At 40.6% G+C, this 17,085-nt stretch overlaps 1 protein-coding gene across 16 annotated transcripts in view; it reads right to left on the bottom strand.

Annotated features, from left to right (window-relative positions):
* The window catches only part of CDC42BPA (CDC42 binding protein kinase alpha), a 321,738-nt gene that overhangs the window by 157,562 nt on the left and 147,091 nt on the right, over positions 1–17,085 (bottom strand). For all 16 annotated transcript variants that reach the window (XM_086694399.1, XM_086694385.1, XM_086694392.1 and 13 more), the window contains 4 exons: positions 14,902–14,995; positions 5,112–5,312; positions 2,774–3,022; positions 645–724 (listed from right to left, as the gene is read on the bottom strand). In XM_086694399.1, coding sequence (XP_086550525.1) covers positions 645–724; positions 2,774–3,022; positions 5,112–5,312; positions 14,902–14,995 — 624 coding nt within the window. The remainder of the gene's footprint in view (positions 1–644; positions 725–2,773; positions 3,023–5,111; positions 5,313–14,901; positions 14,996–17,085) is intronic.

The raw sequence follows: 17,085 nt of genomic DNA, 5'->3' as shown, positions 1-17,085 counted from the left end.
CGACAGAGGTTTCAGAGGAAAGTACAAAGCACGAAACAGTTACCCGGGGGAGCGGAAGAATGGGCACAGAGGGTAACACGGCGCACTTTCCAGGCAGCAAGAGGGGCGCGGGAGGTTGGTAACCACGAACTTAAGGAAGGACCAGCAAGAGCGGTCAGGTGTTTTTCTGTGGACCCTGAGCGGCACAGGTGCGGGCAGAAACGGGGACTGTAAGGATGATGTCACCTTAGCGAAACCATGTGACAGAGCAAGAGGCGGCCGAGGGGTCACGGGGCACACGAGTGATTACAATCGCACTCAGCCTAAGCCGGGTAAGGAGGAACGGGCAGTGGGCAGCAGAGTGGCGGTCTGTGAGAAGACGGCCAAGGTGACGGGGCCTGCCTGGCACACGGGGTGTATTTGCTCAAGAGCAAGGGACTCTTCCAGTTGGTGCCCCGTGGCTAAGAGTAAGATTCTGAGCTCTACTGTCCTTTCTCCTCCAAAATCACTTAAAGTCCTCGTGTGTTTAACTTTTTCCAGCAGTAGCTTCATCCTGTATTGAAATTTTTTGTTTTTTTTCAAGGCTTTCTTGTACAGATTTTAAAACCTCAGTTCATTTTAATGGGCTTTAAGCTGTCCAAAGTATGTTAACTTTTCAAACTTACCAGCTACTAGTGTATGTGAAACCAACAAACGGCAGGTGGTGGCCAGAAAAGGCGGTATGTGTGGGGGGGGGCATCGTTTCCTAAGGGACGAGAAAACATCTGGTAAGAAATAAGCGACTGTGACCTGCAGGCCGATCCACATATTAGACGTCAAGCGGAAATACGGGCCCGTTGGATTTAGAAACCCCAATCTGGTTTGGTGCAGATGCGTAGTGACGTACGATAAAATTCTAATAAAAACGAAAATCGAGACTGAAAGGCTGACGCCGAGAGTCCAGTCATTAATCACGTATTCATACCTGCCGATCCGCCTTGTCGCTAAGAATTATTTGTGACTCGAAATCGATACTCACAGTCCTTCTGCACTCGCTCAGGGACGTATGCAGAGAAACAAACAAACAAAACCGAGCTGCCCGGGGCCTACGTTCGCAGCTGGGACTGGACAGGGAGGCGTTCTGCCTTCCTGGGTCAGCTGAGATACTACCAACCCGTGCTCTTTCCGGGGCCTACGTGTGCCATGTCTTTCACAGTTTTCTGCCCTGCAGGCACAGGGCCCAAGAGCCATCCGGCCCTCCTAAGCAAGGCGGCTGTGGCGTGCCCTACGAAGAAGTAGGTGCGTTAGACAAGCTCTGTTCGGGCGCGAGTTACATGGCCGCTGGCTGTGAATTCGAACTTCATCAATCAACAGTATACATGAAATAAAGTGACTTTAAATAGAAACATACATAAAACAAGGTTATGTATTGACTGGCTGATCAAAAGACCAGAGGCTCACAAGAACCTAACCGTGAGTTTCCCCTAGGAGTTTCCCCGGTTCACTAACACAGGGTACACAGAAACCTAGTTGAACATGTAACTACCATGATCAGAATCGACTGTACCACGTATCGAATTTGGAAGGACTCAAATTTCTGTTAATGGTAAATACAACTCCTATAATAAGAAAGAAACTGATGAGGAAAGTCCCGAGAGGGAAGCATAAGAAGTTCTTAACTGCCTTGCATATGCTACTTACTGAAGAGTGAAAAGTGACATAAAATTAATATAAAAATTCTTAGTGTAGAATTGAAACCATAAGAAATAAAACAGTGGAATAAAAAATAAAGTTCAAATTTAAGAAGACAGGGCCCCCGGGTGGCTCAGTCAGTTAAGTGGCCGACTCTTGATTTCAGCTGGGGTCATGATCTCACGGCTCTGTGAGTTCGAGCTCCACATCTGGGCTCCACAGTGATGGTGTGGAGCCTGCTTGGGATTCTCTCTCCCTTTCTCGCTCTCTCTCTCTTTCTCTCTCCCTCTCTCTGCGCCTCCCCCACTTGTGTTCTCTCTCCCTCTCCGTCTCTCTCTCTCTCAAAATAAACTTAAAAAAAAAAAAAAAAAAGACTAACCAGACAAAAACCATAAAATCATGCATTCTTCTTGTCCTAAATTGCACCTATGTAACCTAAAGGTTTGGAGAAGGGGTTGAGGACCTAACAGGCCCGTAAGCCCCAGGTGGTTGAAGGCCTGGCTACCCTGTCGGTCTGCCACCACCCCAGGTAAGGCCGGGACCTCAGGACAGGCAGGCCGTAGATTTCCACCCCCTTCTTTCCCCACAACTTTGCTATCTCTCAAGGCACCACCACCGGGCATGGGCAGCTCTCCCAATGGCATCAGCAGAAGCAGCTTCCTGCCAACGTTCGACGGCCCCAACCAAGCTGATGGAAGGCGGTGGGGGCGCTTGTTAACCAAAGTTCAGGTTCTTATGAATAAATGCTTCTCAATTTATTTACCCCGGGTGATTTGTCAAGCCCCGCAATGGTCCAGTACCATGGCGCTCTTGAAGGAGAGATTGGCCAACCTCCTCACTCTGCCATCATGAGTCCACTTTTCTAAGCAGCTAATTTCTCCCCTTCCTCGGAAACCTAAGGCATCACTGACCTAATGAGTAAATCGTGAAGCTGAATTCTGCTCCTTGTCATGAATAAACATGTTCACCTCAGTGGACTCTCTTAATCGCTTCACGTCTGGGAGAACAAATACTAGAAGCCATGATAACGGTCTGACTGGTAATTGATGAGGAGGCCCATGAAACTGCTTTATATCCATGTTAAAAAGAAAGAGACAGAAGCCCTTCACAGAGTCATACTTACAGAGTTCTTTAAACAATCATCATCCACATCAAAATTGGATGTATCTGTGGGGCTACTAACTTCTGGAATATAAGGTGCTTCACAGTTTCGAATATTATCCCAATCGATTCCATTGAAAAAGGGGTGTTTCTTAAAGTCTTCTATGCCGTTCTGACCCAGTCGGTGTTCTCTGCTGCAAATGAGCCTTCGAATAAGATCCTTAGCATTTTCAGACACGTCGGTCACTTGAGCTGGAAACTGAAACCTCTCCTGAAAAACAGACACAAAATAGAAACCAGTGTTTAACTCCCTAAGTAGGCTGATGAACATTCATTCGTTTTTCAAGATGCGCTTTCTCTTAAAAATGTCTAATAAGTGTTCACTGCTACCAAGTACTCATACTACAGGAGATCCAGGGATGGGTGAGAACAGAGAATTTTCCTAAAGGAACTTGTCATTTTAAGTGTGACTCAGTCATGCACACACTGCAGGAAGAAGAAAAAATCAAATGCCAACGTACCTCACTCTGCTGTCGGAATGAAGAGAACTTATTAAAAGTAGAGTCTGACTCAACCTTTCAGGAGAGCGTATGTGACGGGTAACGTTCGGATAAGTCGCGAATGAAGGGCTGAGTAACGATAACAGATATTTGGAAAGAACGGAACGTGTACTTGACACCATGACGTGCTCTACACACCCACCTGGTGAGTCCTCATAGTGGGGGTCGAAGGCAGGCACCTCTCTTATCCCAACTGCACAGAGGAGGAAACAAAGGCCCAGGGAGTTCACTCCCAGTCATACGACGGGCTTGGGTGGAGCGGCCCAACTCCGGAACCCACGCTCTGGCCTGCCATGTCACAGACAATGGTGTCTCTCCGAAATGCTCGACGCGCTAATTACAACTGCGTAGCCCTTCCCTGTCTGTCCACTCTTCCTAACTACTTTAGCAGGTTACCTTCACAGCCAGGTACCAGAGCGCCAACTCTACAGGAAACGTCGACTCTCTGGAAAAGCATCAACTACACAGCAAAGTCAACTAATTGTAACTGTTTCACCAGATCAACTAAGAAGAACAGATCGTCACTCCTTTTATGGGATATTCCTATTCCAGATTTTTGCAACTGCTCATGCTCTGCTGAAACCAATCAACCAGAAACAACTTCTTATAATTTATTTCTATTTCACTTGGTACTAAATGGGTTAATAAGGTTCTATTCATTTGTCCCTGTGGTGAATCTGGATTGTTTCCACTGCTTTGATCATAAACAAGACTGGAAGAGGTATCCCTGTATCTACATCTTGGTTGAACTGAATGTTTCCTTTAGGGCAGAGTCCTAAAACTCAAGTTGCTCAATCCAAAGTTCTATCATTTAAAAAAAAATTTTTAAGTTATTCATTTATTGTGAGCGAGCCAGCGAGCAGGGGAGGGGCAGAGAGACAGGGAGACAGAGAATCCCAAGAAGCTCTGCACCGTCAGCGCACAGCCCGATGTGGGGCTTGAACTCACGAACTATGCGATCGTGACCTGAGCCGAAACCAAGAGTTGGACACTTAACCAACTGAGCCACCCAGGCCCCCCCAAAGTTCAACCGTTTTTAAGGCTCTAGATGCGTACTTATAAACCTGTTGACAGAAAGGCTACGTCAATTTATATTCCTATCAACAACATCTAACAACATTCATCTCACTGAGTTATTTACAGTACAGAGTATAATTTTTCATCTTTGCCAGGTGAGAAAACAAATAGCTCATTTTTATTTTGATTTGCATTTTGTGTTATTACTGCCAAGGATGAGAATTTTTTAAATGCATTCTAGTTATTAATGTACTTATAGTATTAAGGATACAAATTATCTGTTTACGATCTTTGTTATTCTACTGATGAAACCATTTAATTTCCTATTTAAAAAAAAATTTTTTTTTTAATATTTATTTATTCTTGAGACAGAGACAGAGCGGGAACAGGGGAGGGGCAGAGAGAGAGGGAGACACAGAATCTGAAACAGGCTCCAGGCTCTGAGCTGTCAGCATAGAGCCTGACGCGGGGCTCGAACCCACGAACTGTGAGATCGTGACCTGAGCCGAAGTTGGACACTGAACCGACTGAGCCACCCAGGCGCCCCTTAATTTCCTATTTATTAGCATTTCTAATAAAATACAGGCAAAGGGAGAGCTAATAATCTTACGTCTAATTTATGGATTTTGATTATTCATGTTTAGTCATGTTCCCTATTAGTACAGAAATTCAACTGTTCACTGTTCTTAGAAAATATTTTCTTTTTAAATATCACATTACTTTAAATTTATTACATGTATTATTTACCACATTCAGTTGTTGAAAAAAGTGAAATATACTAACTTTATGATTCATAATTTTTCCATATGTCTCCACCAGAGATTCTGCATAAAATGGTGTTTCTCCATAAAGCATTTCGTACATACAGACGCCCAAAGACCACCAGTCACACTCAGGTCCATATCTGCCTTTCCCGTCTTCCATGGCTTGAAGGATTTCAGGAGAGATATAATCTGGAGTTCCAACAGCCACTGAAGACTGGACCTGAAGAAGTTCACACACTGTTAGTAATCTACTACATTAGAAATAAATAATTGCTAAATTTTTTTTTAACGTTTATTCATTTTTGAGAGACAGAGCACGAGCAGAGGAAGGGAAGAGAGAGAGGGAGACACAGAATCCGAAGCAGGCTCCAGGCTCCGAGCTGTCAGCACAGAGCCCAACATGGGGCTCAAACTCACGAACTATGAGATCATGACCCGAGCTGAAGTCGGATGTTTCACCGACTGAGCCACCCAGGCGCCCCAATAAATAATAATTTTTAACTAAAAATATTTAGATTTACTTAAATACACAACAGACATTATTTCAAAACACCTACAACTTTTTCATTACCTGAATTTGGTCTCCTTGTACACACAATTAAATTTTATATAATCTCGACACTGGCAGTCCTCTGATTTCATAACACTATAGAATATTTATTACTGCTGTTGCTTCATTGACTATACTTAGGGTTGCCATATGATTTGGACACACAACCATTAAAAACAAATTGAATACTCAGTACAGAACATTCATTACTGATATTATCTGACTACCATGTACGTATAAAAAAAAAAAAAAATCAACCTGGGAAAATCCTACAATTCATTAAAAAAATTTTTTTTTAATGTTTATTTATTTTTGAGAGAGAGAGCGTGAACAGGGGAGGAGCAGAGAGATAGGGAGACACAGAATCTGAAACAGGCCCAGGCTCCAAGCTGTCAGCACAGAGCCCGACGCGGGGCTCGAACCCACGGACCGCAAGATCGTGACCTGAGCCAAAGTCGGACGCTCAACCGCCTGAGCCACCCAGGCACCCCTACAATTCACTGAAAGGAAGAAAAGTAACTCTCCCCAAAAAGGCCAGTATTTATGAGCAGTCCAGAAATTATTTCAAAATATCCTTTTCTTTTTAAACATCTCAACTGAAACCTAAGGAAATAAATATTGACAACGTACTGCAAACTACTTATTAATTTAAAAAGTTACAAAGGGAGAAAAACATACTCTTCAAAAAATTAAGTCCCAATAAAGAATAGCTGAGCATATAATTATGGTAAGTTAGATGTAAATGAGAAAATAATTGCTAAAAATGATTTGGGGAACACATCTTATAAGGTACTCTAAAGTACAAGAAAATTAATTCTTTGTATGTTTTAAAGGAGCAGATCACATTCAGGTCCTTTATCCATTTTGAGTTTATTTTGGTGAATGGTCTGAGAAAGTGGTCTAGTTCCATCCTTCTGCATGTTGCTGTCCAGTTCTCCCGGCACCATTTGTTAAAGAGACTGTCTTTTTTCCATTGGATGTTCTTTCCTGCTTTGTCAAAGATGAGTTGGCCATACTTTTGTGGGTGTAATTCTGGGGTTTCTGTTCTATTCTATTGGTCTATGTGTCTGTTTTTGTGCCAATACCATACTGTCTTGATGATTACAGCTTTGTAGTAGAGGCTAAAGTCTGGGATTGTGATGCCTCCCGCTTTGGTTTTCTTCCTCAATATTGCTTTGGCTATCCGGGGTCTTTTGTGGTTCCATACAAATTTTAGGATTGCTCGTTCTCATCAAAACCCTAGAGAAGAAAGCAGGAAAAAACCTCTGACCTCAGCTGCAGTAATTTCTTACTTGACACATCCCCGAAGGCAAGGGAATTAAAAGCAAAAATGAACTATTGGGACCTCATAAAGATAAAAAGCTTCTGCACTGCAAAGGAAACAATCAACAAAACTAAAAGGCAACCAACAGACTGGGGAAAGAGATCTGCAAATGACATACTGGACAAAGGGCTAGTATCCAAAATCTATAAAGAGCTCACCAAACTCCACACCCGAAAAACAAATAATCCAGTGAAGAAATGGGCAGAAAACATGAATAGACACTTCTCTAAAGAAGATATCCAGATGGCCAACAGGCACATGAAAAGATGCTCAACGCTGCTCCTCATCAGGGAAATACAAATCAAAACCACACTCAGATACCACCTCACACCAGTCACAGTGGCTAAAATGAATAAATCAGGAGACTATAGATGCTGGCGAGGATGTGGAGAAATGGGAACCCTCTTGCACTGTTGGTGGGAATGCAAACTGGTGCAGCCGCTCCGGAAAAGTGTGGAGGTTCCTCAAAAAATTAAAACTAGATCTACCCTATGACCCAACAATAGCACTGCTAGGAATTTACCCAAGGGATACAGGAGTGCTGATGCATAGGGGCACGTGTACCCCAATGTTTATAGCAGCACTTTCAACAATAGCCAAAGTATGGAAAGAGCCTAAATGTCCATCAACTGATGAATGGATACAGAAGATGTGGTTTGTATACACAATGGAATACTACGTGGCAATGAGAAAGAATGAAATATGGCCTTTTGTAGCAACATGGATGAAACTGGAGAGTGTGATGCTAAGTGAAATAAGTCAGGCAGAGAAAGACAGATACCATATGTTTTCACTCTTATGTGGATCCTGAGAAACTTAACAGAAGACCATGGGGGAGGGGAAGGGAAAAAAAAAAAAGAGGTTAGAGAGGGAGGGAACCAAACCATAAGAGATTCTTAAAAACTGAGAACAAGCTGAGGGTTGATGGAGGGTGGGAGGGAGGGGAAAGTGGGTGATGGGCATTGAGGAGGGCACCTGTTGGGATGAGCACTGGGTGCTGTATGGAAACCAATTTGACAATAAATTTCATATTTAAAAAAATAAATAAATAAAGGAGCATATCAAAAAATGAACATTCTCAGGGTAGAATAACGGCTAATATTCTGGATTTTCTAAAAAAAAAATATCATTCTTGGTTAATCATTAGAATAGACTCATATTTGGCAATCCTGAGATTAAGTAACTTGAGAACTCTTCCACTGCAAACTCTTAAAAATGCTACATAAAATACAAAACAACCATCTTTATAAACATATAAATGAGCTCTTAAAAAAAAAAAAAGAAATTATTAGGGGCCTATAATCAAGAAATGTTTGGGAACCAGGGTGATAATCATTAGAGCAAGGAGTGGGGCTGGCTGGGGAATGTTGGTTTTCATGTTCTAGGTCCTCAGGTTTTAACATATACAGGAGGACAAGAGGGCCCTCACCCTATACGAGGTTTGAAGCAAGAGGCAGCCCCATGTAATAGTCCTTACTCTAAAGCGGATATTGTATATAAATAAGCAAATACAATACTACAGATACTAAAAAGCACATAACTATATAATCATGGTCCACAGAAATGTTCTAACTGAAGTTGAAAAGTATTTAGAACTGAAAAAGAGTCAGATGCTCTATTATATAGCAAACTGACAAAGGAAAAGAAAAGCACAAATAAACAACATTAGGGTGGAAAAAAACAAAAAAACCCTACACATGTAACAGATTTTAAAGCTATGAAGAGTACAATCTGAACGTTATACCAACAAAATAGAAAACTCAGAGAAAACAGACAATTTTCATAGGAAAACAACAATAACTTACCAAAACTGACTCAGGAAGAAATAGAAAACCAAAGAGACCTATAACCATTAAAAAGTTTGAATCAATAGTATAAAATCTACCTGGAAAACAAAAAAAAAACAAAAAAAAAAAAGGAAGAAGAAGAAAACAAAACCTCACTAAGGCAAAGGTGATTTAAAAGTGAGTTCCACCATTCTACAAATTACATAACCCCTGTGTTACAGATTAACTGCTCTAAAGCCAAAATGGGTAAGGGGAGAGGATATGACTACTCCCCTGTCCATTTTATAAGGCTAAAATACACAACCACAGAAACCAGACAAGAATGATTTGAGAAAGAAAATCATACCACAACCTCAGATATGATCAATCTCAAGTATGAATCTCAGGTAACAATACAATATAAAATATTAGCAGAGTCAACCTAGCAATTTGTTCAGAAATATCAATACGCCTTCATCATAAAGTTATGTTTAGCCAGAGAATGGATGACTTAACATTAGACAATCTATGTCATCCATCAGATTAACAGATTAAAGGGAAAATATCCTAATATCATCATCTCGATGGATGCAGAAAAATCATTACGACAATAACAACAATAACATATTCTTAGTAATAAGAAACAGAAATTTCCTTAATCTTATGAAGAATATACACCAAAAGTTTACAGCAAACATCATGCTAAATTTGACCCTATAGGAGAAACACTGTTAATGTCAAGAAGAAGGCATAGAAACTCCCAATATTCCTATCTATGTAATACTGACTGAAGATCACTGCATAAGGGTAAAAAATAGCACATGTAAGGAATGGAGAAGACAAAGCCCGAAGCTGATTATTACTTGTGGATCATATGACTGTCTATATAGAAAATCTAGAAGAATCTACAAATTATTTTGAATAAGAAATTTGGTGAGCTTGCTAGGTTCAAGATGAGTATACAAAAATCAACTTGGTCCTCAACAAAAGTAACAAGCCATTAAACTGGAAACTTTTTAAAGTTATCATTTATAATGCTCCATGCCCCCAAAAATCCACAGTATGCCTAGGAACAAGCTTAACAAATTAAGGTCATGGATTTACGGTGAACATAATGATAAAACTTCAAAAACAGACATAAAGGAGAACCTAAAACAAAGGGGAGAGACACCATATTTATGGAAGGCAAGATTCCATGTTATGGACATAAATTTCCCCCAAATCAACCTCTATATTCAATGCAGGTCTACAAGCTTGTTTGTGAAGGGGTATTTGTATGTGTGTACACGTATGTATATAAACCAAGAATATAATCCCAACGATCATATGGAAAAACAAATGGCCAAGGAGAGCCGAGACAATTTGAGAAGAAAAGGAATTACAGCAGGACATCTCTCCCAGAAACTGACTTCTTATAAAGACATGTAGTGAGTAAGATGGCAGAGTTTTAACTTGCAGGTGAGAGCCAAAAAGCAAGGTGACACTTGACTTGGAAAGTCATAAAATTTCGGAAAGGTTAAAATTGAGGCAGCTGCCCAGGTGATAAATAAATCCTATCCAAAGTCATATAATCGTAACATTTCAGAACCCTGGGACAAACAAATTTTCCACAAGCTTCCAGATAAGGTGGGGGTGGGGAGGGTTACAATAGAAGAATTGAGAACTAGAATGTCGACAGATGTCTCCACAGTAAATTAGAAGACAAGGCAATGCCTGCTAGATATAATTTCAAATCTATAATACTATGCCCAAATAAATTATCAATCAAGTATGAGGGTAGAAGTGACGCCATTTTTAAGATGTGCAAGATGATAAAATATTTACTTCCCCAGAACCCTTCTCAGGCAGCTACTACCAGGGGGAAAGAAAGCCAGACACGGGACCCAGGAGACAGAGGAGGTACCACTACAGAGCCGTGCAGCTAATCCCATGATGAGGGGTGGGACAGTAGTGGCATGACTGTGCTACGACAGGCCAACAGAACAGTCCAGATTAGAAAGGGGGGTGGCAAGGCTCTAGGGTAGCCATCTCCAAAAGATAAAAGGGAACCGCTAAGTGACTTAATGTGTCTGAGAGAGAGAGGAATTACAGGGTGGAGAGTTTGGGGATAAACTGGCAAGGATTACACAGAAAACCAGGCAAAGTGGTCACTTACTCGAAGGACAACAAAAAGCTGTTCAAGAAAATAATTATAATTAAAATAAACCACATGGCAGCACTATGAACAATATTTTATATAAAATCATAACTGAATAGGATTTGAGGAAAGACTCTGATACTTACACTAGGAAGACGAAAGCGTATGGGTTGGATGAGACGGTAGGAAATTTTCCATGGTAGGAAATTAACAGGTAAAATCTAAAACTAAATAATCAAAAGATAGTAGCAAAATATGGTAACCAGAAAAACGTAAGTAAAAGAAACGACAGAAGAAAAGCCAGAAGTCTGTAAGTGTCTTCCTTTAGCAAAAGAGATCCAGAGTAGAAAGAACAGGACACAGGAATGCAGTTTTTACAATAACCCTTCTTAAAATACATATAGATCGCTTCAAGGAAAAAGAAATTAAATGGAAAGAAAACTAGTACAAAGGCTTACTCGTTATAATTTTTAAAAATTTTTAAATGTTTATTTATTTTTGAGAGACGGAGGGAGGGAGGGGCAGAACCCGAAGCAGGCTCTAGGCTGTCAGTGCAGAGCCCGACGCGGGGCTTGAACTCACCAACCGTGAGATCATGACCTGAGTCAAAGTCGTAGCCCCTCATTATAATTTTCTACATGGAGCCCCTGGAGCCCCTCATTATAATTTTTTAAATGGAGGATAAACCTGCTGTTATGTCCAGGAAATTTATTTTGAGGTCATCAATAAAGAATGAATGATTGGGAAGACGCACCACGATTTCAGGAATAAACCTGATCGGGGGTGACTCCTGCGGACAGAAACGGTACGCACTGCATTCTCGGATGCACAGGGATCTGGAAGGCTGTGAATCAGAGTCCCAGCTGTGAGTCTAAGGGGCGGATAACATGCAGAAGTGGGGAAACGCTAGCTCTTTCCAGGGAATTCTTCTTCCGTGTGACTCTCTCCTCTCTAGGATTCTGATCCACAACTTCCTGATGCCACAGCCTCCTGACTTTGATCTGTGGTTTCTCAACTCAGCAAGACCACCCTGCGATTTCTCCCTTCTCGTGTCATGCCTGGCACGATCTACTGCCCACTTCCCGTCTCACATACAGCAGGTATTCTCGAGCAGTGTGATTCCACAGACCATTTCACGTGGTTTGTGTTACTTCCACGTATATCATAACCCCATGTGACAGTGTTATTATTTTTGCTTTTAACAGTCATCGGATGCCTTTTATGCACATTCCAAAGAAATATAGTCTTCTGTCTTTATCCTACCTATCTTATTGATCATATCTGATATTCTTTATCCCACCGATCTAAGTATGCAAATGGTATCATTCATCTCCTTTGGATTAAAGGACACTGCTTAGCATCCAGGCCTGCTGGAGATTAATGTCTCATCTTTTATGTAACTGAAAATGTCTTTTATTCACCTTCATTTTTGAAGAATATCTCTGCTTGACATAGAACTCTTGGTTTACACATTTTTTTTCCGTTCAGCATTGCAAAGACATCATTTCATTATTTCTGACAAGAGAGCTGTGGTTATTCTTACCATGTTCCCAAACTATGAACATGTTTTCAATTCTGGCGGCTTTCAATTTTTTCTCTTATGTTTCATTTTCAGGAGCTTAATTGTGTACAAGTGGGATCCCTTTTATAAACTTGAGATACACTAAGATTCTTAGATTTATGTTTTCATCATATTTGGTAAAAATCACCAATCCTACAAAGTTTTCCTACTCCTGTTTCACTCTCTTCTTCTAGTATTCCAATCCTATGGATCCCTGAGCCTCTATTTATTTTGCTTCAGTCTTTTTCTCTCTATTCTTCAGACTGGATCATCTCTTTTGACCTGTCTTCAAACTCACTGGCACTTTCTTCTCATATCTCTAACCTGAATTAACCTCCTCCTGTGAATTTTTTAAATTTCTATTACTATACTTTTCAAGTTCTAAAAGGTCTATTTGAGGGACACCTGAGTGGCTTAGCTGGGTGACCCAACTTCAGATCGAGTCATGATCTCATGGCTCGTGAATTCGAGCCCCGCGTCAGGCTCCGTGCGGACAGCTCAGAGCCTGGAGCCTGCTTCAGATTCTGTGTCTCCCTCTCTCTCTGCCCCTCCCCTGCTTGTGCTCTGTGTTTCTCAAAAACAAACATTAAATTTTTTAAAAAAATAAAGGGTCTATTTGATTTCTTTCTCTGATGAGATTTCTTACCTGAACAATCTTCAAGGCTGTATTTTAATTGTTTAGTCACGACCTGAGCCAAAATCAAGAGTCAAACATTCAACCAACTGGGCCACCCAGGTGCCCCTGACTGCTTCTATTTTTTAACTCTGTATCGTAATCCCTATTGTGTCCCCATTTTTGTTTGGTTTGGTGATTTCTGATTGAACGCTGGTCACTGTCAGTAAGCTGTTGGAGCACAGAGCACGGATCCTGTTATCTTTCTCTGAAGACACTAATTCTTGTAGAAGAAGATAAAAAAAAAAAAAATACTTCCTGATCTCCTTGAACAAGGGTTAGCTTACAATTACACCCTTGGAGGGCAGATTTACAGGAAGTCTAAGATTCATCAACTCGGGGCTTGAACGCACGACCCTGAGATCAACACCTGAGCTGAGATCAAGAGATGGATGCTTTAACTGACTAAACCCCCGGGGCACCTCTGTACCAGTTTCTTTAACCAACCATCAGAAGGACATCTGGTTTTCCAATTTGGGGCTATTACAAATAAAGCTTCTGTCACCATTCATAAATGTACAGTTTTTGTGGGAATGCAAATTTTTATTTTTCTGGAATAAACACCAGGTGCGCAATTCCTGGATCACAGGGTAATTGCATGCTTATTTTTTTTAAGACACCACTAAGCTTTTTTATGGTGTCTGTACCGTTTCACATTGCCTCCAGTAATGTGTGAGTGACAGACTTCACATTCTTGTCAGCATTTGGTATTGTCACCAATTTTTCTTTTTTAATGTTTATTTACTTTTGAGAGAGAGACGGAGACAGAGTGCAAGCGGGAGAGGTGCAGAGAGAGAAGGAGACACAGAATCCGAGGCAGGCTCCAGGCTCTGAGCTGTCAGCACAGAGCCTGACGTGGGGCTCGAACTCACAAACGGTGAGATCAGACCTGAGCCGAAGTTTTACGCTTCACTGACTGCACCACCCAGGCGCCCCATGTACGTTTTTATAGTTGTTTATAGTGAGAGGACAATTTGGAACCAATCACTCCTTTCATCATGACCAGAGGCAGAAGTCATATAATCTACTTTTTTCAAGATATCTTCTTAGGATAAATTTTCAGAAGTCAAATTACTGATCCAGAATAATAGGAAATTTTCATGGCCTTTGCTCTCAAAAACAGCGCCTGCCAATTGAAATTACTTACATTTGGACCTCTGCTATATACCCAGGAAGTTGAAAAGCAAGCAAAATAAAACAAGACAAAACAGAGAATAAATTGGGGCATATAGACTTCTATGTAAGTGAAAGAAAATAGCTGAAAGATGTAGGGTTAGGACAACTAAACCAAATGGTCACGTAAAACTGAATCCACATAGAGCCTATCCTGATTAAAGCATTCATTTGTTGAACACTGTCCCTCAAAACAAAAACTAGACAACTAGGGAAGAAAGATGAAAAAAATAAAGGTGAGGAAGGAGCCACATTTTCTTCTTCCATCTGGGACCGACTTCATTCCCTTCTCTAAAACTGTGAAAATATCTCAAGTGCAATCAACAGTCCCTCTAAAGAAGACACAAAGTTCTCCTAAAAGACGCACTATATCAATCTTACCACCACTAACATACACAGTGAAAATGGCAAAGGACTTTATAAACAAACCCTATTATGAGTCAGTATGCCTAAACGCTGTTGTAGGAGAAGGTGGCGCGGAGAAAGTCAAAAGGATGGATGGACGGACGGACGGGTGGATGGACAGTTAACTACTATAAATACGTGGATTCTAAAGCAGATAAAGAGGACAAGTAGCAAGGGGGAGATCTATGGATAAAATGACTTCAGATTTATCTTTATTTACCGTTCCATCTTCCATCAGCTTCAGACAAGAACCAAAATCTGCTAACCGAATATGTCCATTCATGTCCATCAATATGTTGTCAGGTTTGATGTCCCTGAAAAGATAGATATGGTCAATTTTTAGTGGGGGGGGGGGGGGGGAACTGAACCATTTATTTGGTAAGACAAAATTTTATTTGAAAACTTCAACTTCTTTTAAAATCAATACTCTAAGAACACCTATTTGACTAAACTTTATGGGTTCAAATCCTGGCTCCGATTCATACGAAAACTTCCTTAAACACACGCACTTTCAGTGTTCTCCTGGAGATAAAAACTTTTTGGCAGTTTTCATTCAGGTTGAATTAACTATATAATGAGCACAGATTCCAGTATGACCACGTTAGGCCTACTTTCAATACACGGAGTAGACCACGATGTCTTGACACACACAAAACAAACTATCCTCTAGGCCGTGAAATTGGAGAGGGAAAAATACGCTTCCTCGACCTCATAATAAATAAATTTCTAATTATTTCAGTTCAAAGTAATTCCAAAGACATTGCTTCATAAAGCTGATTTTGAAATTCATCTGACACACCGCTTGGTAGTAATTTACGTGATATGCTTGTAAGGTATCCAAATCTAGTTAACAAATCACATCACACCAGTTTTTGTATCTGTTTCTACATTTGAAAAAGGAAAAGTGTTGCAAACCTTGGCAAAAATCATATGTAAAACGATTCCTGTAAAGACCCAGCAACGCGTTTTCTAATCACAATGTAAAACTTGTGAAAAATTAAGAGATTAGACCCTCTCCATGTATTCTACCTGGTGAGGAAGAAAAAGAATCTTCTATGAACATCATATATGCAAAAAGAATTCCATTACCATGTGGTTAGGGTCATTTTCTTTCCCATTTCTTTCCTTGACTTATTTATTTTATAACTGGAGGTTTGTACCTCTTAATACCATTTACCTATTTCACCTATCCCCCCACACACCTCACCTCTGACAACCATCAGTGCATTCTCTGTATTTAAGCATCTGTTTTTTTGTTTCTTTCTTTGTTCATTTGTTTTGTATTTTAGATCTACACAGAAATGAAATTACAGGACGCTTGTCTTTCTCTGATCTCACTTAGCATAATACTCTTCAGGTATATCCATCTTGTCACAAATGGCTAAATCACATTCTGTTTATGGTTAAGTAACAATCCGCTCTATGTATGTACATCTTCTTCATCCAATCATCTATCAGTGGATACCTGGGCTGCTTCCATATCTTGGCTATTATAAATAATGTTGTAATAAACATAAGGGTGCACGTATCTTTTCAAATTAGTGTTTCCGTTTTCTTTGGCTAAATACCCAGGAATGTTATTACTGGATTATACGGTATCTCTGGTTTTAATTCTTTTAGGAACACCCCTTCCCCAATGTTTTCCACAGTGGCTGCACCAGTTTACAGGCTCACCAGTAGCGCACGAGCATTCCTTTTTCTCTACACCCTCACCAACACCTGTTATTTCTTGTCTTTTTGGATTCCAGCCATCCCAACAGGGATACCGTAACATCTTGTTGTGGTTTGGATTTGCATTTCCCTGATGATGAGTGATGTTCGGTACCTCTTCACGTTCAGCATCTCTATGTGACTCTCGTGAAAAATGTCCATTTAGTGCTTATGCCCATGTTTTAAGTAGATAGTTTGTTTTTTTGTTACTAAGCTGGAGGCGTTCTCTCTATATTTTGGAGATTTGCTCCTTATTGGACGTATCACTAACAAATATCTTCTCCCATTTAACAGGTTGCCTTTTTGTCTTGTTGATAGTTTCCTTTGCTGTGCAAAAGCTTTTTTTTTTTTTTTTTAATGTTTATTTTTGAGAAAGAGAGAGAGAGAGACAGCGTGAGCGGGGAGAGGGCAAAGAGAAAGGGAGACACAGAATCCGAAGCAAGCTCCAGGCTCCGAGCTGTCAGCACAGAGCTCAACACGGAGCTTGAACCCACAAACTGAGATCATGACCTGAGCCGAAGTAGGACGCTTAACCGACTGAGCCACCCAGGCACCCCAAAACCTTTTTATTTTGATGTAGCCCCCATAATTTATTCTTTTGTTTCCCTTTCTTGAGGAGACCTACTTAGAACAAAGCTGGAGGTATCATGATCCTAGATTTCAAGCTATACCACAAAGATGTAATAATCAAACG

The sequence above is a fragment of the Puma concolor genome, chromosome E4, assembly GCF_028749965.1.
Source record: "Puma concolor isolate L17-30 chromosome E4, mPumCon1.1.hap2, whole genome shotgun sequence".
Lineage (NCBI taxonomy): Eukaryota > Metazoa > Chordata > Mammalia > Carnivora > Felidae > Puma > Puma concolor.
Note: the sequence above shows the minus strand (reverse complement) of the source record. Positions and strands in the feature narration are given on the sequence as shown.